Here is a 20,099-nt window from a genome sequence, read left to right as displayed (position 1 = left end):
GTCTATCTCAATTGCTTATTAAAATCCCTCCTGTCCTTTTCTCCTCCCCTTCATCTGAACTGGTTGGAAAAAGAATGGACAGGTGAAAACAATATGGTGGAAGCTCATTATTAGACTGGCTTTCAGCTGCTCAGTTCTTTCAGGTCAGTACAATGAAGGAGAGGAGGCGAAGAGGAGACAGTCCTTTGAGAAAGAGACCACTTCCCACAATCACACTTATACACACCAAAGAGAAGTTATGATAGTTTCATCGAATCCCAAGATTCAGCCTTCCTTTGCGCTCTGACAAGCCAATAGCTGCCAGCATGCATAAGCAGAGCATTGGGCTTGTTTCTACATCAACGAACCTTTTTAAATATTCTGATTTATGGGTTTTTACTCATTTCAGCTAATTAAATTGAATGCTATGCCAATGCCAGCATTCTCCCAATTTTCAATCAGTGTGATGTAAGTTGAAGCTGGGAGAATGATTTCCACTGTGGCTCCAAATCCCATCCTGAACTGTGTGCCTGCGATCAGGATGGTAATGATTCTTATATTTTGAGGGCCTCGGGCCCAGAATGAAATGGCTGAGCATGTTTGGAAGTAGAAAAAGGTTATTTCAATTGTCAGAGAAAACATCTAGGACAAAGCACAGAAAACTATGAATTCGGTCCCATTCTGCATGAACAAACCTTGTAATTCTCGGTACACTATGCATTGCATAATGTAACTGGGTATTTTAGAAATGGTTAAGGTCAATTACTATACATCTCTTTACACTACTTCTATAAGCAGTTTCCACATTATAACAGACAGGGTTGGGGTCAATTCCATTTCACTTCAATCAATTCAGGAAGTAAACTGGAATTTCCGTTTACTTCCTGAATTGACTGAATGTCCTGAATTGAATGAATTCAATTCTAATTAACCCTTAACCGTGATAATAAAAATAGTGAATATGATGTCCACCATCTTGTTTCTGCCTCTCACAGAAGTCTCCAGCTAAAAAGCTAAGTCACGCCATCAGTAAGTCTCTGGGCTGTGTCCCCATTGGAGAGCTACCTCACCCAGTGTTCCCTGAGCAGTTAGAGAAACCCCAGGACAGCGTGCCACACACTGTGTAAGTACATTTGGACTCTTCTGTCACCACTGGATACAGATGAAGCCTAGTACTAGACATATGTTTACATGAGTCATTTAGCAGAGTCTCTTATCCAGAGTGACTTACACTAGTGCATTCATCTTAAGATAGATAGGTCATAAAATAACATACCACAGTCGTAGAAAGTTAATTTTCCCTCAACAAGGTAGTTGTCACCAAAGTCAGTGCTAGTAGGGAAAGACAAGTGCTTATCATTTTTTTGTTTTGGGTGGGGTAATTTAAGATACTTCTTTAAGAGGTAGGATTTCAGATGTTTTGGGAAGATGGGCAGGGACTCTGTCCTGACATTAGGGGGAGACTGGTTCCACCATTGGGGTGCCAGGACAGAGAAGAGCTTGGACTGGGCTGTGCGGGAGCTGCCCACCTAGACTAAAGAGCATGTTCAAAGGAGACTGCTCATGGAACGTCTAGGCCTAATCTGTGTCCATGAGACTGCCCTCTTATGTCTACTTCACCAAGAGACTCCATCTGTCTCTGATGTCATCATGTGCTGCACTGTAAGTTGTCCAAACTCCATAAGATAAAATCATTGGCTTTCTAGCTCGCTGCCAATTGATGGTGCATTGTCAATAGTTTCTCACTAAGATTGGAGGGCCATGATTATTTAGTTATATGTGAGAAAGCTGATGTGTTACATTGGTTTATTGAGAGATGGGTGCTTGCATAGAAATAAAATTATATATTATATTCTAAGTAATTGGATTATATACAGGGCCTTCAGAAATTATTCACACTCTTTGACTTTCTCCACATTGTGGGGTGTTACAGCCATAATTTAACATGGATTAAATGTAGATTTGCTTGTCTCTGTTCCACACACGATACCCCATAATGTCAAAGTGGGATTATGTTTTTTTGAAATGTTTACAATTTATTTAAAAATGAAAAGCTGAAATGTCTTGCGTCAATAACTATTCAACCCCTTTCTTATGGCCTAAATAAATTCTGGAGTAAAAATGTGCTTAACAAGTCACATAAATTGCATGGACTCACTCTGTGTGCAATAAGTGTTAAATGTGATTTTTGAATGACTACCTCATCTCTGTACCCCATACATACAATTATCTATAAGGTCCCTTAGTCGAGCTGTGAATTCCAAGCACAGATTCAACCACGATGACCAGGGAAGTTTTCCATTGCCTCACAAAGAAGGGCACCTATTGGTAGATGGGTAAAAATGTAAAAAGCAGACATTGAATATCCCTTTGAGCTTGGTGAAGTTATTAATTACACTTTGGATGGTGTATCATCAATACACCCAGTTACTACAAAGATACAGGCGTCCTTCCTAACTCAGTTGACGGAGAGGAAGGAAACCACTCAGGGATTTCACCATGAGGCCAATGGTGACTTTAAAACAGTTAGCTTAATGGCTGTGGCAGGAGAACTGACCTAATGGACAGTGAAAAGAAGAATGCCTGTACAGAATAAAAAATATTTCAAAACATGGATCCTGTTTGCTACAAGGCATTAAAGTAATACTGTAAGAAACGTGTCAAAGCAATTCACTTTTTGTCCTGAATACAAAGTGTTAGGTTTGGGGCAAATCCAATACAACACAATACTGAGTACCACTCTCCATATTTTTAAGTATAGTGGTGGCTTCATCATGTTATGGGTATGCTTGTAATCGTTGAGGACTGGGGAGTTTTTCCAGGTAAAAATAATAATAAATGGAATGGAGCTAAGCACAGGCAGAATCCTAGAGGAAAACCTGGTTCAGTTCCCTTTCCTCCAGACACTGGGAGATGAATTAATCTTTCAACAGGACGAGAACATAAAGCCAAATTTACGCTAGAGTTGCTTACCGAGAAGACAGTGAATGTTCCTGAGTGGCCAAGTTACAGTTTTGACTTAAATCGTCTTGAAAATCTAGGGCAAGACCTGAAAATGTTTGTCTAGCAATGATCTACAACCAATTTGACAGAGCTTGAAGAATAATAAAAACATTTTAAAAAGTAATGATGGGCAAATGTAGCACAATTCAGGTGTGGGAAGTTCTTAGACTTACCCAGAAAGACTCGCCGGTGTTTCTGCAGAGTATTGACCTAGGGGTGTGAGTACTTATGTAAATGAGGTATTTCTGTATCTCATTCTCAATAAATTTGCAAACATTTCTAAAAATATGTTTTCACTTTGTCATGGGCTATTGTGTGTAGATTGGTGAGAGATAAAAAAATATATATATATTTGATAAATTCTGAATTCAAGCTGAAATACCACAGAATGTGGAATAAGTCAAGGTGTATGAATACTTTCTGAAGGCTCTGTTGCCAATTGGGTGTTTTGAAAAGTGGTTCTAAGTGATTCTATTTCTGTAGGTGCTTTGAACACCATTTTGGTCCCCATCAACTCGTTGTTTGTTATGTAATGAAGCTGGAGCTTTGCTATAAATCTAAGGCTTTGGCTGTGAAGCCTTTCTTAAATCATTATAGAAACAGTTTTATATCCTACTGGCTGTCACATAACTGAAGTTACATTTCTGTACATTTCATGTTATTTCAGAATAATATCTACTGTGTTCCATATCGAACAGTAACTGAATGTCTCGATGCCTGTGTGCCTGGTTTATATAGCAAGCCACAGCTACTTGACTCACTGTCAGTAGGAGCGATCCATTTTCATGAATGGGGTGGTGTACCTAATAAACTGACCGGTGAGTGTATATTGCCTTACATGTGTAGATTGTAGCTAAAACTGACCTCAAGTTGACTATGCCCCACTAGAAACCAGATTTGCTATAGCCTATAGCTCGTTTCTGTAGCCTTGGTGACAGTCTGTTACTGGTTTCTGGCCAACTCATTATGGAATTGTCATGGAAAACATGAAGTCTGACTTGACAATGACATTGGAGTAGGCAAAATATCTATTGGTGCTTTCTTGCTTACTCCTACCATATGATTGTTGTTTGGCATGACAGCACAAACAGATCTGGGACCAGGCTATTGTTAGTGTGCTGCTTTGTTGCTATTTTGGAGTCCCAGTGAAAGTTGACACAGGATTAGGGTTATTCAGAGTCCCTCCCTCTCCTGGCTGTCATCTCCCTCCATCCCTCTCTTCTCCACCCTTCTTTCCTCTCTCCCTCTATTCATCCCTTCCTTCCCTCCCTCTAGCCCTCCCTTCCCTTTTAAATAGGAAGGATGTTGAAAACTAGTTTCTGGGTTCAACCAAACCAAACACACAATTGTTATCAGAATGTGGTGACAGCAGGGGATGAGTCTGTGTAGTGCAGTATTATAGCCATAATGAAGTTAGATGGGGCTGAAAAGTAATATTCAGACTGTAAAACCTCAGCCTTAGAAGTCAATCTCATAAAACCAGACTCTCTCATCACCATATCGGCTCTGACCAGATGGCACAATGTTCCGTTTCTTTTGCACATGGATTGTACTTAGATTTTAAATTGAAATATAAAAATTGAGGCAATTACACTGCTCTTCCTTCATTTTGGGGGGAAAAACATCCACTTTCTCAAATTATCTTTAGCAATTATCTGCAGTGTTAAGACATGGCCAGATGTAATGGCTGCCATTTAGGACATTGATCTAGTCTTCTGTTTTCTAATAAGGACACATTTATTCTGAGAGGATGAAGTTTTTGAAATGTCCTGAATTTGTATTAGTAGGCCTGAACCGAAAGGAAACAGTGCAATTAGGATGATGGTGTTAAAATGTCCTTGATAGTTTGTGTATGCATTGATATGTAGGCTACGTATGCCTTTAAAAAAAAAAAAGTTAACCACCGTTGGGGTCACTTAGAAATGTCCTTGTTTTTGAAAGAAAAGCCATTTTGTTTTTTTTGTCCATTTAAAATAACATGAAATTGAACAGAAATATAGCGTAGACATTATTAATGTTGTAAATGACTATTGTAGCTGGAAACGGAAGATGTTTTATGGAATATCTACATAGGCGTACAGAGGTCCATTATCAGCAACCATCACTCCTGTGTTCCAATGGCACGTTGTGTTAGCTAATCCAAGTTTTTATCATTTTAAAAGGATAATTAATCATTAGAAAAACAGCACAGCTGAAAACTGTTGTGCTGATTAAAGAAGCAATACAACTGGCCTTCTTTTGCATCAGCATTTGTGGGTTCGATTACAGGCTCAAAATGGCCAGAAACAAAGAACTTTCTTCTGAAACTCATTAGACTATTCATGTTCTGAGAAATGAAGGCTATTCCATGTGAGAAATTGCCTTGAAACTGAAGATCTCGTACAACGCTGTATACTACTCCCTTCACAGAACAGCGCAAACTGTCTCTAACCAGAATAGAAAGGGTGGGAGGCCCCGGTGCACAACTGAGCAAAATGACTAGTACATTAGAGTGTCTAGTTTGGGAAACAGACACCTCATAAGTCCTCAACTGGCACCTTCATTAAATCGTACCCACAAAATACCAGTCTCAACATTAACAGTGAAGAGGCGACTCCGGTATGCTGGCCTTCTATGCAGAGTTGCAAAGAAAAATCCATATCTCAGACTGGCCAATAAAAATAAAATATTAAGATGGGCAAAAGAACACAGACACTGGACAGAGATACTCTGCCTAGAAGGCCGCATCCCAGAGTTGCCTCTTCACTGTTGATGTTGAGACGGGTGTTTTGCAGGTACTATTTAAAATAAGTGTTCATTCAGTATTGTTGTAATTGTCATTATTACAAATAAAAAAATTGAAAAATCTGCCGATTGATCGGTATCAGCTTTTTTTGGTCCTCCAATAATCTGTATCGGCGTTGAAAAATCATAATCGGTCGACCTCTAGTGCGGTTGTCTCATGTTGTTTTATTCCTTTAGTCAATAGTGTCATTGCAATTGGAAATAGCTATGCAATTCACTTTGTTGTGAGTACGATTTGAATTTTATGACCGGGATATTGACAGACGGAGAGAAAGGGGGAGAGAGTGCATTACTGGGAAGTAGTGGATTCATTTGATTTTTTTTTGCAGCCTGCAGATTGCATATATTATTTCCAAATTCTTCCCTTCAAGCTGATTTCTGAAGTCAGAAATAGAAGGGAAGAGATGTCTCACCAGGAATAGAGGCGAGACTGATATGAAAGCTAGGGGACATTTATGAAAGTACAGCCTTCTCTTCTCTGTCCTTGATGCCACAGGCAAGGCACAATGAGTAGAATGTCATACATTGCCATTAGATGCCTACTCTTCGTGACAACGCTAAGCTAGCTCATTGCAGAACTTTGATCATAAAATGCCTAAATATACTGTTGACTTGTTCTTATTATTTGACCTTTTGACCTCTGTGGCACCTCTTATTGGGTTATGGATCGTTGTGATGGGAAATTGTGACATCACGTGTGACTGAAATCATTATCAGGGAGTCATACTGAGACCAAGGTCCCTTTTACAGATGAGCCTTGAATTAAAGAAATGACAGAAAATGCACACGTCAAAATATAAATACGAAATGCGAAGCAACATTTAAAACAATTATAATAATAATCATCATCAGTAATAAGGTCCTCAATCAGCTTTCTGAATTGCTCTACAGGCACCAAAACATTATTTTGTAATAACATTTGGAAGATTGTTCCACAAATAAGGCCCAAGAACTAAAAGCTGATTTACCTAACTCCGACACCAAAGGATTTATCAGAGTTATCAATCCCTGAGACCAGGGGTGGTAACTGCTAGGTCTGAGGTTTAGTAGTGATGTTAGGTACAGTGGGACATTTTATAAAGGGCTTTATACATTGCTATGTTTTCATGTATCAACCTATGTGACATCAGAGGGCCATCCAACTTTCTGGTAGAGAATGCAGTGATGACATCACAGAGGGCCATTCAACTTTCTGGTAGAGAATGCAGTGATGACATCACAGAGGGCCATCCAACTTTCTGGTAGAGAATGCAGTGATGAGTACTAAACATGTCTCCCGTAATAAAGAGCAGTGCGTTTTATAAGAATCTGCACCTGACGGCTTTAATGAAGTGGCAGAAAGTCAGCGGAATAATCTGCTTTCTACTATTTAGCAAGAGGCAGGACCGACTTCTAGAAAAGAAACCCATTTTTATTCTTAGCTTCTTAACTAAGTCATCGGTATGTTTTTTAAAAGACAGCTTTCGGTCTGTCCAGATGTTTGTAAGCAGGGACAGAATCAATATGGACACCATCTAGCTCTAGAGAACATCATAAACAGAGTTTTTTACCTGCCGAGAGAGAGATTCTCAGAGCACGTCATTCTTAAACCTTTTATATAAGAGTCTTTTCACCCACTACTCTTAATACCAGTCAGTAAATAGGAGTTCTATTTGTTCACTGTTTGCTGAAAGGTTTGATGGTTTACTTCTCAGAGGATAGTATAGTGCTGTATATGAAAGGCCTTTTATGTAATGGGCTTTGGATAAGTGTCAGCGCTGCCTGGGCAGAGGAACTGTACACGTATGTAAATGGCATTGTCAGAGAAGGCAGTCATGCATTTATTTCACAGAACGGCAAAAACAAAATGATGGGAGAAAAAATCTAGTCTATTTAGAAGTTGAGATGAAGTGCGGTATTGAGAAAAAATGTATTTTATTATTTATTTGTTAAAGATTTTTTTGATTGTTTATTTCACTTTTGTTTATTATCTATTTCACTTGCTTTGGCAATGTAAACATATGTTTCCCATGCCAATAAAGCCCCTTAAATTTAAATTGAATTGAGGGAGAGGAGAGGAGGGGAGGGGAGGGGACTGTATCGTCATAGTCATGTGACTGCTGGGTCTCCTTGGAGACAGCAGCAGTGTAGTTCATTAAGATGCTGCTGGCTCAGTTAAGAGCAGAGCGGACCAGGGTAGGCAGCTGGCTACAGCAGTGCTTGAATGGTTAGCTGTATTTGGCAGGCCGGACTGTTGCTTTCTACCCTCTAAAGGAGGTGAGTGAGATCTCATTATATCCTCTCATTATATCCTTATCTCAGTTATTATAGTATTAGGGTCCTGGATGAAAGCGGACGCTGGCTTTTTACACTATTGTTAGTCGTAAATATTTGAGTTGAGATTTGACTTGTTTGTCAGAATTTAGTAAACTAGAGATATATGTTTAAGGACACTATATTCCTATAACATTCCCCTTTTCCTTGTCTCAACTGGATCAGCATACTCTTTTATTGTTTTGGACTTTCATATGGAGGTTTAAAAAAAGTAGTTAAAAATATGTTCCTAAACTGAGTGGTTCGAGCCCTGAAAGCTGATTTGCTGACAGCCATGGTATATCAGACTGTATACCACTGGTATGACAAAATATCAATTTTCACTGCAATTTTCACTGCTCTAATTATGTTGGTAACCAGTTTATAATAGCAACCCGGGGGGGTGGGGGGGTGTATATGGCCAATATATCATGGTTTAGGGCTGTATCCAGGCACGCCTAAGAACAGCCCTTAGCCCGGGCCATATACCACAACCCCTCAAGCATTATTGCTTAAGTGTGCCTTGACGGTATTAGCTGGACTCTGGAGGATCTAATATTGGATCTCCATGTTAATACTCTGCTGACCATCTGTGTGCCCCCTCACTCATTGGTAGTACTGTGAGTGAATCATGAATTCAGTTGCTTATTAAGAGAAATACTGATGAAAACATGATGCAGTACTATAAAGGTTGAACATTCTTTGAAAACCTTTTAGGAGAAACGAACAGTATGCTAATACTATTATGATCAGTACTCAGTTGTGTTGTGACAAGGTAGGGGTGGGATACTTAAAAAATATATATATATATATATTTAACCTTTATTTAACTAGGTAAGTCAGTTAATAAGAAAAAATTCTTATTTAAAATGACGGCCTACCACAAAAACTCCTGTGGGGACGGGGGCTGGGATTAAAATTAAAATATAGGACAAAACACACATCATGACAAGAAAAACAACAACACTATATAAAGAGAGACCTAAGACGACAACATCACATGGCAGCAACACATGAAAACACATCATGACAGCAACACAACATGACAGCAACACAACATGGCAGCAGCACAAAACATGGTACAAACATTATCGGCACAGACAACAGCATAAAGTGCAAGAAGGTAGAGAAACAATACCTCATGTAGAGCAGCCACAACTGTCAGTAAGAGTCCACCCACACAGACAGCGTGGTGAAGAAGGTAGAGACAACAATACATCACGCAGAGCAGCCACAACTGTCAGTAAGAGTCCAATCACACAGACAGCGTGGTGAAGAAGGTAGAGACAACAATACATCACGCAGAGCAGCCACAACTGTCAGTAAGAGTCCACCCACACAGACAGCGTGGTGAAGAAGGTAGAGACAACAATACATCACGCAGAGCAGCCACAACTGTCAGTAAGAGTCCACCCACACAGACAGCGTGGTGAAGAAGGTAGAGACAACAATACATCACGCAGAGCAGCCACAACTGTCAGTAAGAGTCCAATCACACAGACAGCGTGGTGAAGAAGGTAGAGACAACAATACATCACGCAGAGCAGCCACAACTGTCAGTAAGAGTCCACCCACACAGACAGCGTGGTGAAGAAGGTAGAGACAACAATACATCACGCAGAGCAGCCACAACTGTCAGTAAGAGTCCACCCACACAGACAGCGTGGTGAAGAAGGTAGAGACAACAATACATCACGCAGAGCAGCCACAACTGTCAGTAAGAGTCCACCCACACAGACAGCGTGAAGAAAGTAGAGACAACAATACATCATGCAGAGCAGCCACAACTGTCAGTAAGAGTCCACCCACACAGACAGCGTGGTGAAGAAGGTAGAGACAACAATACATCACGCAGAGCAGCCACAACTGTCAGTAAGAGTCCACCCACACAGACAGCGTGAAGAAAGTAGAGACAACAATACATCATGCAGAGCAGCCACAACTGTCAGTAAGAGTCCACCCACACAGACAGCGTGGTGAAGAAGGTAGAGACAACAATACATCACGCAGAGCAGCCACAACTGTCAGTAAGAGTCCACCCACACAGACAGCGTGGTGAAGAAGGTAGAGACAACAATACATCACGCAGAGCAGCCACAACTGTCAGTAAGAGTCCACCCACACAGACAGCGTGAAGAAAGTAGAGACAACAATACATCATGCAGAGCAGCCACAACTGTCAGTAAGAGTCCACCCACACAGACAGTGTGAAGAAGGTAGAGACAACAATACATCATGCAGAGCAGCCACAACTGTCAGTAAGAGTCCACCCACACAGACAGCGTGGTGAAGAAGGTAGAGACAACAATACATCACACAGAGCAGCCACAACTGTCAGTAAGAGTCCACCCACACAGACAGCGTGGTGAAGAAGGTAGAGACAACAATACATCACGCAGAGCAGCCACAACTGTCAGTAAGAGTGTCCATGGCTTCAGTCCAAACACTTAAAAGACACACCCTATCTCCTCAGCCCTCAAAGTGGACACTTCTGATGACGTATCATGATGTCTGACGAGTATACACTTATAGGGCAAGGGGCGAGGGAGGAAGGAAGGATTTTTAAATGGACCACCCTTGCCCAGAAATGTGTCACTCATTCATCCCGCGAGGATTGTGTTTTCAGCCACTGGGTGCTTTATACGCGCTACAGTCAATTATGATTGCATGTCTACTTGTATTAAATATATTATACATTATTAATATACGCCTACTGTAGGATAGCTAGCAAATGAATTAGCTAACTAACGTTAGCCCTGCCTAGCTGGAACTTCTGAAGAAGGAAACTGTTTTTATTTTGACAATTTCCAAAAGATAACCAAACAAAAACATCATTATTTTTACGAGATGTGTTTGTGGCGTCATGTGAATTAGTAGCACAATGTCTAACCTTTTTACATTCGTTTTTACTTGCACTTGTATGTTGACTTCTCCATTGATGTTTTTAAGTTTTTGCAGCCTTTTCTTAGTGGATGTACAATGGTTGAAAATTAGAATTATAGGGAGTTTCAGGCCCCGGAGTGAACATAATTATACACTCGCAAACTCGACTAAAACAAGGACTCAGCACCTTACGTTGCAAACTTCCTTTTCTTGGCTAATCATTTGGACTGCCCTCCAAGATTGTGACTGGGATTCCCCTATTGGCATAAGCCGAGTGTAAGTAGACCAGAGTGTGTCTTTCATGAGTTTGAACCGCAGCCCATGATTGAATCTTTGAATAAAGAGATGGAGATAAAACTGTCCAGTTTGCAATGGTGGAAAAAGTACCCAATTTTCATACTTGAGTAAAAGTAAAGATACCTTAAAAGAAAATGACACAATAAAAGTGAAAGTTACCAAGTAAAATACTACTTGAGTACTTAAGTATCAAAAGTAAAAGTATAAATCATTTAAAATGTTTTATATTAAGAAAAACCAAACATGATTTTCTTCTTTTTTTAGTGTACAGATAGCCAGGGGCACAGTTCAACAAACATAGCATTTGTGTTTAGTGAGTCTCCCAGATCAGAGGCAGTAGGGATGACCGTGGATGTTGTCTCTAAGTATGTGAATTAGACAATTTTCCTGTCCTACTAAGCATTCAAAAGGTAACGAGTACTTTTGGGTGTCAGGGAAATGTAAGGAGTAAAAAGTAAATTATTTTCAGTAGGAATGTAGTGGAGTAAAAGTTGTTCAAAATATAAATAGTACAGTATAGATACCCCCCAAAAACAACTTAAGTAGTACTTTAAAGTATTTTTACTTAAGTACTTTACAGTGCTGCCAGTTTGAGTGTGTGTTGCAGTGCGTTCCAGTCTCTAGCTGTAGCGAACTGAAAAGATGAGCGACCCAGGGATGTGTGTGCTTTGGGGACCTTTAACAGAACTGTGATGGACAGAACAGATAATGTATGTGGAGGATTAGGGCTACAGTAGGTATCTCAGATAGGGGGGAGTGAGGTCTAAGAGGGTTTTATAAAGAAGCATCAACCAGTGGGTCTTGCAACGGGTATAGAGATGACCAGTTTACAGAGGAGCATAGAGTGCAGTGATGTGTTCTATAAGGAACATTGGTGGCAAATCTGATGGCTGAATGGTAAAGAACATCTAGCCTCTCGAGAGCACCCTTACCTGTCAATCTATAAATTATGTCTTCGTAAGCTAGCATGGGTAGGATGGTCATCTGAATCAGGGTTAGTTATGCAGCTGGGGTGAAAGATGAGCGATTACGATAGAGGAAACCAAGTCTAGATTTAACCTTGATATGTGCTGAGAGAAGGACAGTGTACCTTCTAACCATACTCCCAAGTACTTGTATGAGGTGACTACCTCAAGTTCTTAACTGACAGAGGTAGTAATCACACCTATGAGGAGAGGGGAATTCTTCTTACCAATCCACAGGACCTTTTTGTTTTGGAGGTGTTCAGAACGAGGTTAAGGGCAGAGAAAGCTTGTTGGACACTAAGAAAGCTTTGTTGTAGAGCATTTAATATACAATTTGGGGAGGGGCCAGCTGAGTATAAGACTGTATCATCTGCATATAAATGGATGAGAGAGCTCAGGAGGTACGAAGCTATGTTGTTGATGTAAATTAAGAGCATGGGGCCTAGGATTGAGCCCTGGGGTCCTCCCTTGGTGACAGGCAGTGGCTGAGACAGCAGATGTTCTGACTTTAAACACTGCACTCTTTGAGAGGTAGTAAGAAAATCAGGCCAAAGATCCGTAAGAGGCACCAATACTTCTTAGCCGGCCCAGAAGAATGGAATGGTCTACCGTATCAAAAGCTTTGGCCAAGTCAATAAAAATATCACCACAACATTGCTTAGAATCAAGGATAATGGTCACATCATTGAGGACCTTTAAGGTTGCAGTGGCACATCCACATCCAACACTTTTGGCCTATAACATTTAGATCAGCTTGATCTCCCCCTTTAAATAAAGGACGCACTGTGGCTGACTTCCAAGCATTTGGAACCACCCCAGAGAGGAGAAACAGTTTAAAAAGGTCAGAAATAGGCGTGGTGATGATAGGGGCAGCAACCTTAAAGAAGAAAGGGTCTAAACCATCTGACCCAAAAAAAGTTTTGGCGGTTAAGTTTAAGGAGCTCCTTTAGCACCTCGGACTCAGTGACCGCCTGCAGGGAGAAACTTTGTAGCGGTGCAGGGGAAAAAGAGGGAGGAGCATCAGGGCTAGTCGCATTAGAAGGGGTGGGAGATGAGGAAATGTTGGCCGGGCAAGGAGGCATGGCTAAGTCAAATAGGATACAGAAGATAGCCCTATTTGATAAAAGACCAAGTCCATATTATGGCAAGAACAGCTCAAATAAGCAAAGAGAAGTGACAGTCCATTGTTACTTTCAGACATGAAGGTCAATGTGGAACATTTCAAGAACTTTGAAAGTTTCTTCAAGTGCAGTCACAAAAACCATCAAGCGCTATGATGAAACTGCCTCTCTTGAGGACCGCCACAGGAAAGGAAGACCCAGAGTTACCTCTTATGCAGACAATAAGTTCATTAGAGTTACCAGCCTCAGAAATGGCAGCCCAAATAAATGCTTCAGAGTTCACGTAACATACACATCTCAACATCAACTGTTCAGAGGAGACTGCGTGAATCAGGCATTCATGGTCGAATTGCTGCAAATAAACCACTACTAAAGGACACCAAGAAACACGAGCAATGGACCAAGTAACACAAGCAATGGACATTAGACCAGTGGGAATCTGTCCTTTTGGTCTGATGAGTCCAAATTTGCGATTTTTGGTTTCAACTGCTCTGTTTTTGTGAGACACAGATTAGGTGAACGGATTATCTCTGCATGTGTGGTTCCCACTGTGAAGCATGGAGGAGGAGGTGTGGTGGTGTAGGGTTGTTCTGCTGGTGACACTGTCTGTGAGTTTATTTAGAATTCAAGGCACACAGCATTCTGCAGCGATACTGCATCCCATCTGTCTTGTGCTTAGTGGGACTATCATTTGTTTTTCAACAGGACAATTACCCAAAACACACCTCCAGGCTGTTTAAGGGCTATTTGACCATGAAGGAGAGTGATGGAGTGCTGCATCAGATGACCTGGCCTCCTTAATCACTAGACCTCAACCCAATTGAGATGGTTTGGGATGAGTTGGACCGCAGAGTGAAGGAAAAGCAGCCAACAAGTACTCAGCATATGTGGGAACTCCTTCAAGACTGGTGGAAAAGCATTCCTCATGAAGTTGGTTAAGAGAATGCCAAGAGTGTGCAAAGCTATCATCAAGGTAAAGGTGGCTGCTTTGAAGAATCTCAAATATAAAATACATTTGGATTTGTTTAATACATGATTCCATGTGTGTTATTTCATAGTTTTGACGTCTTCACTATTATTCTACAATGTAGAAAATTGAAAAGTTGAATGAGTAGGTGTGTCCAAACACACCTACTCAATTGTATTTGATCACCCTGTTAATAGCCTACATCTGAATGGAGATGGGGAAAAATTGTAGATTAAAAGGATGAGATGGAGAAAAAAATACCAAAATTAGTTTAACTATTATTTCTCTATACATGGAACTATAGTGTGAATTTGAAGTTAATGGTCCGAGCAGCAGAGTTTACGTCTGAAATGGCACCCAATTCCCTGTATAGTGGGGCGGCAGGGTAGCCTAGTGGTTAGAGCGTAGGGGCGGCAGGGTAGCCTAGTGGTTAGAGCGTTGGACTAATAGCCGGGAGGTTGCAAGTTCAAACCCCCGAGCAGACAAGGTACAAATCTGTCGTTCTGCCCCTGAACAGGCAGTTAACTCACTGTTCCTAGGCCACCATTGAAAATAAGAATTTATTCTTAACTGACTTGCCTAGTTAAATTAAGGTAAAATAAATAAAAAAAATAGGACACTGCTTACGCTTTCTCTATACATGGAAGTAGAGTGTGAATTTAAAGTTGATGGTCTGAGCAGCAGAGTTTACGTCTGAAATTCGGAACACCTTTGTAATATTGAGTTGCACCACTTTTGCCCTCAGAACAGCCTCAATTCATGGGGACATGGACTACAACGTGTTGAAAGCATTCCACAGGGATGCTGGCCCATGTTGACTCCAATGCTTTCCACAGTTGTCAAGTTGGCTGGGCTTCATTTGGGTGGTGGAACTTTCTTGATACACAAGCGGGGAAATCCAGCAGCATTGCAGTTCTTAACACACTTAAACCGGTGCGCCTGGCCTACCCTGTTCAAAGGCACTTAAATCTTTTGTCTTGCTCATTCACCCTCTGAATGGCACATATACACAATCCATGTCTCAACTGTCTCAAGGCTTTAAAATCCTTCATTAACCTGTCTGCTCCCCTTCATCTACAGTGATTGAAGTAGATAGGTGTCATCAATAAGGGGTCATAGCTTTTTCCCGGATTCACCTGGTCAGTCTGTCATGGAAAGAGCAGGTATTCCTAATGTTTTGTCCACTCGGTGTATAATGAATAGGATGTCATTTGGTATGCACCCAGAGAGGGGGAGTGAGAGTGAGGATAATCCTGCCCAACAGAGAGAGCCCCAGCCTTTCAATCAAATCAAATAGTATTTGTCACATACACGTTTTTAGCAGATATAATTGCGGCTGCAGCGAAATGCTTGTGTTTCTAGCTCCAACAGTGCAGTTACATCTAACAATTTCACAATACATACAAATTTAACGGAATGGAATTAAGAATATGTAAATATTTGAATGTCAGAGCGGCATAGACTAAGATACAGTAGATGGCAGTCTCAGACTGAAGTATGTAGCGAACGATAGAGCAGCGGAAGAATTCAGTTTGTCATCAGGCAACTAGCCAGCGAGCACAGGACCAAGCAGAGAGAGTCCCAGCCAGCCAGCTAGCACAGGACCAAGCAGAGAGAGTCCCAGCCAGCCAGCGAGCACAGGACCAAACAGAGAGAGTCCCCGCCAGCCAGCCAGCGAGCACAGGACCAAACAGAGAGAATCCCCGCCAGCCAGCGAGCACAGGACCAAGCAGAGAGAGTCCCCGCCAGCCAGCCAGCGAGCACAGGACCAAGCAGAGAGAGTCCCAGCCAGCCAGCGAGCACAGGACCAAGCAGAGAGAGTCCCAGCCAGCCAGCGAGCACAGGACCAAGCAGAGAGAGTCCCAGCCAGCCAGCGAGCACAGGACCAAGCAGAGAGAGTCCCAGCCAACGAGCACAGGACCAAGCAGAGAGAGTCCCAGCCAGCCAGCTAGCACAGGACCAAACAGAGAGAGTCCCAGCCAGCCAGCGAGCACAGGACCAAGCAGAGTCCCAGCCAGCCAGCGAGCACAGGACCAAGCAGAGTCCCAGCCAGCCAGCACAGGACCAAGCAGAGAGTCCCAGCCAGCCAGCGAGCACAGGACCAAGCAGAGAGAGTCCCAGCCAACGAGCACAGGACCAAGCAGAGAGAGTCCCAGCCAACGAGCACAGGACCAAACAGAGAGAGTCCCAGCCAGCCAGCTAGCACAGGACCAAACAGAGAGAGTCCCAGCCAGCCAGCGAGCACAGGACCAAGCAGAGTCCCAGCCAGCCAGCACAGGACCAAGCAGAGAGTCCCAGCCAGCCAGCGAGCACAGGACCAAGCAGAGAGAGTCCCAGCCAACGAGCACAGGACCAAGCAGAGAGAGTCCCAGCCAACGAGCACAGGACCAAACAGAGAGAGTCCCAGCCAGCCAGCTAGCACAGGACCAAACAGAGAGAGTCCCAGCCAGCCAGCTAGCACAGGACCAAACAGAGAGTGTCCCAGCCAACGAGCACAGGACCAAGCAGAGAGAGTCCCAGCCAGCCAGCACAGGACCAAACAGAGAGTGTCCCAGCCAACGAGCACAGGACCAAGCAAAGAGAGAGTCCCAGCCAGCCAGCACAGCTAGCACATGACAGCACTGCTGATATGAAAGCCAGATGGACCTCTTTGTTTACTCGCCCAAATTACCTTCTGTTGTGCAATGTCGTAGAGACAGAACCCCCAGTGAATAGCATCAATATACAATGTAGATTTCACATACAGAGGGGACTCCCGAGTGGTGCAGTGGTCTAAGGCACTGCTGTGCCACTAGAGATTCTGGGTTCGAGTCCAGGCTCTGTCGCAGCCGGCCGAGAGACCCATGGGGCGGCGCACAATTGGCCCAGCGTCGTCCGGGTTTGGGAGGGTTTGACCGGCAGGGATGTCTTGTCCCATTGCAACTCCTGTGGCGGGCCGGGCGCAGTGCACGCTGACACGGTCACCAGGTGTACGGTGTTTCCTCCGACACATTTGTGCGGCTGGCTTCCGGGTTAAGCAGGCATTGTCAGGAAGCAGTACCGATTGGTTGTGGCTCGGAGGACGCACGGCACTCCACCTTCGCTTCTCCCGAGTCCGTACGGGTCTCACAGCGATGGGACAACAGAGAGAGCCTGTATCTACCAATTGAATACCACGAAATTGGGGAGAAAAAAGGGTAAAAGAAAATATATATTTTTAAAAATGTATTACGATTTCGCATACAGTGTAGTAATGAAGTGGTGTGATCTTTTGTTACTACATACAGCACAGTAGTTTTGTATGATAATGCTTACAGTCATGGTGGTATATTCAGGACTCCTACAGTAATGTAATCTAACACCATATTCGGTGTATAAGTCTGTGTTCACAGTGTAAAAATAAAGTGGTGTAATCTTGTGTTTTACTGCAGTCAGCTGAAGCCAGTAGCCAACAACATGAACAACACAATGTTCATGTCCTCTGGTGTACCTACTCCTACTAAAAGGTAAGTGCCTCAGTATTGGCTTTGATATGCCCCTATAGCTAGCTATCATTTCTAACTTACTGTATTTCCTCTGAGTTCCTCGCAGAACACCAACTGCTACTAGCCTCTTATGTCCTGCTCCTGTGTCAGTCCCCCTGTGTCTTCCCCTGTGTCTCCAAAGATGTCTTCCCCTGTGTCTCCAAAGATGTCTTCCCCTGTGTCTTTAAAGATGTCTTCCCCTGTGTCTCCAAAGATGTCTTCCCCTGTGTCTTTAAAGATGTCTTCCCCTGTGTCTTTAAAGATGTCTTCCCCTGTGTCTTTAAAGATGTCTTCCCCTGTGTCTTTAAAGATGTCTTCCCCTGTGTCTCTAAAGATGTCTTCCCCTGTGTCTTTAAAGATGTCTTCCCCTGTGTCTTTAGATGTCTTCCCCTGTGTCTTTAGATGTCTTCCCCTGTGTCTTTAAAGATGTCTTCCCCTGTGTCTTTAAAGATGTCTTCCCCTGTGTCTTTAAAGATGTCTTCCCCTGTGTCTCTAAAGATGTCTTCCCCTGTGTCTTTAAAGATGTCTTCCCCTGTGTCTTTAGATGTCTTCCCCTGTGTCTTTAAAGATGTCTTTCCCTGTGTCTTTAAAGATGTCTTCCCCTGTGTCTTTAAAGATGTCTTCCCCTGTGTCTTTAAAGATGTCTTCCCCTGTGTCTTTAAAGATGTCTTCCCCTGTGTCTTTAGATGTCTTCCCCTGTGTCTTTAAAGATGTCTTCCCCTGTGTCTTTAAAGATCTCTTTCCCTGTGTCTTTAAAGATGTCTTCCCCTGTGTCTTTAAAGATGTCTTCCCCTGTGTCTTTAAAGATGTCTTCCCCTGTGTCTTTAAAGATGTCTTCCCCTGTGTCTTTAAAGATGTCTTTCCCTGTGTCTTTAAAGATGTCTTCCCCTGTGTCTTTAAAGATGTCTTCCCCTGTGTCTTTAAAGATGTCTTCCCCTGGGTCTTTAAAGATGTCTTCCCCTGGGTCTTTAAAGATGTCTTCTCCTGTGTCTTTAAAGATGTCTTCCCCTGTGTTTTTAAAGATGTATTCCCCTGTGGCTTCCCCTTGAGTCCTGAGACAACTCATTATTATAGTACCGTGTGTAGTACCCAGGACCAGTGCGTGTAGTACCCCATGTAGTACCCCATGTAGTACCGCGATGTAGGCAGGCATTGGCAGCAGCTCCGGGGCAATTTGAGAGGCAATATTCAGAACACATTCTCCTCCAGGAGGACACAGACACACACACACACACACACACACATACACACTCTTCCTTAGTTTGCTTCTGATCTGATAATGCGATAGAAAACACTACTGTATCTCCTGGGATCACTGCTTTTTTCAGCACGTACTGCATGCTCTCTCTGTCTCTCTGTCTCTCTGTCTCTCTGTCTCACTCAGTCACTCACTCAGTCACTCAGTCACTCACTCACTCAGTATTTAGATTAGTGTCAGCAGGCAGTCTAAAGGAAGCTGACTTGTTGTTCTATCGCCACCCCAGGCAGTCTAAAGGAAGCTGACTTGTTGTTCTATCGCCACCCCAGGCAGTCTAAAGGAAGCTGACTTGTTGTTCTATCGCCACCCCAGGCAGTCTAAAGGAAGCTGACTTGTTGTTCTATCGCCACCCCAGGCAGTCTAAAGGAAGCTGACTTGTTGTTCTATCGCCACCCCAGGCAGTCTAAAGGAAGCTGACTTGTTGTTCTATCGCCACCCCAGGCAGTCTAAAGGAAGCTGACTTGTTGTTCTATCGCCACCCCAGGCAGTCTAAAGGAAGCTGACTTGTTGTTCTATCGCCACCCCAGGCAGTCTAAAGGAAGCTGACTTGTTGTTCTATCGCCACCCCAGGCAGTCTAAAGAAAGCTGACTTGTTGTTCTATCACCACCCCAGGCAGTCTAAAGGAAGCTGACTTGTTGTTCTATCACCACCCCAGGCAGTCTAAAGGAAGCTGACTTGTTGTTCTATCACCACCCCAGGCAGTCTAAAGGAAGCTGACTTGTTGTTCTATCGCCACCCCAGGCAGTCTAAAGGAAGCTGACTTGTTGTTCTATCGCCACCCCAGGCAGTCTAAAGGAAGCTGACTTGTTGTTCTATCGCCACCCCAGGCAGTCTAAAGGAAGCTGACTTGTTGTTCTATCGCCACCCCAGGCAGTCTAAAGGAAGCTGACTTGTTGTTCTATCGCCACCCCAGGCAGTCTAAAGGAAGCTGACTTGTTGTTCTATCGCCACCCCAGGCAGTCTAAAGGAAGCTGACTTGTTGTTCTATCGCCACCCCAGGCAGTCTAAAGGAAGCTGACTTGTTGTTCTATCACCACCCCAGGCAG

The 20,099-nt window shown here is 43.0% G+C and overlaps 1 protein-coding gene across 10 annotated transcripts in view; it reads left to right on the top strand.

The window, feature by feature from the left end:
• LOC135525587 (dystrobrevin beta-like) overlaps nt 1–20,099 on the top strand; it is a 72,389-nt gene that overhangs the window by 15,707 nt on the left and 36,583 nt on the right. For 7 of the 10 annotated variants that reach the window (XM_064953296.1, XM_064953302.1, XM_064953295.1 and 4 more), the window contains exons 9-10: nt 975–1,102; nt 17,702–17,776. In XM_064953296.1, coding sequence (XP_064809368.1) covers nt 975–1,102; nt 17,702–17,776 — 203 coding nt within the window. Of the gene's footprint in view, nt 1–974; nt 1,103–14,029; nt 14,295–17,701; nt 17,777–20,099 lie in introns of those variants that run through there. The other 3 variants (XM_064953300.1, XM_064953305.1, XM_064953304.1) reach the window with 2 other exon arrangements.

The sequence above is a fragment of the Oncorhynchus masou genome, chromosome 32 (genome assembly GCF_036934945.1).
Source record: "Oncorhynchus masou masou isolate Uvic2021 chromosome 32, UVic_Omas_1.1, whole genome shotgun sequence".
In the NCBI taxonomy this organism is placed as follows: Eukaryota; Metazoa; Chordata; class Actinopteri; order Salmoniformes; family Salmonidae; genus Oncorhynchus; species Oncorhynchus masou.
The sequence above is the reverse complement of the archived record's forward strand: the minus strand, read 5'-3'. Positions and strand labels throughout refer to the sequence as shown.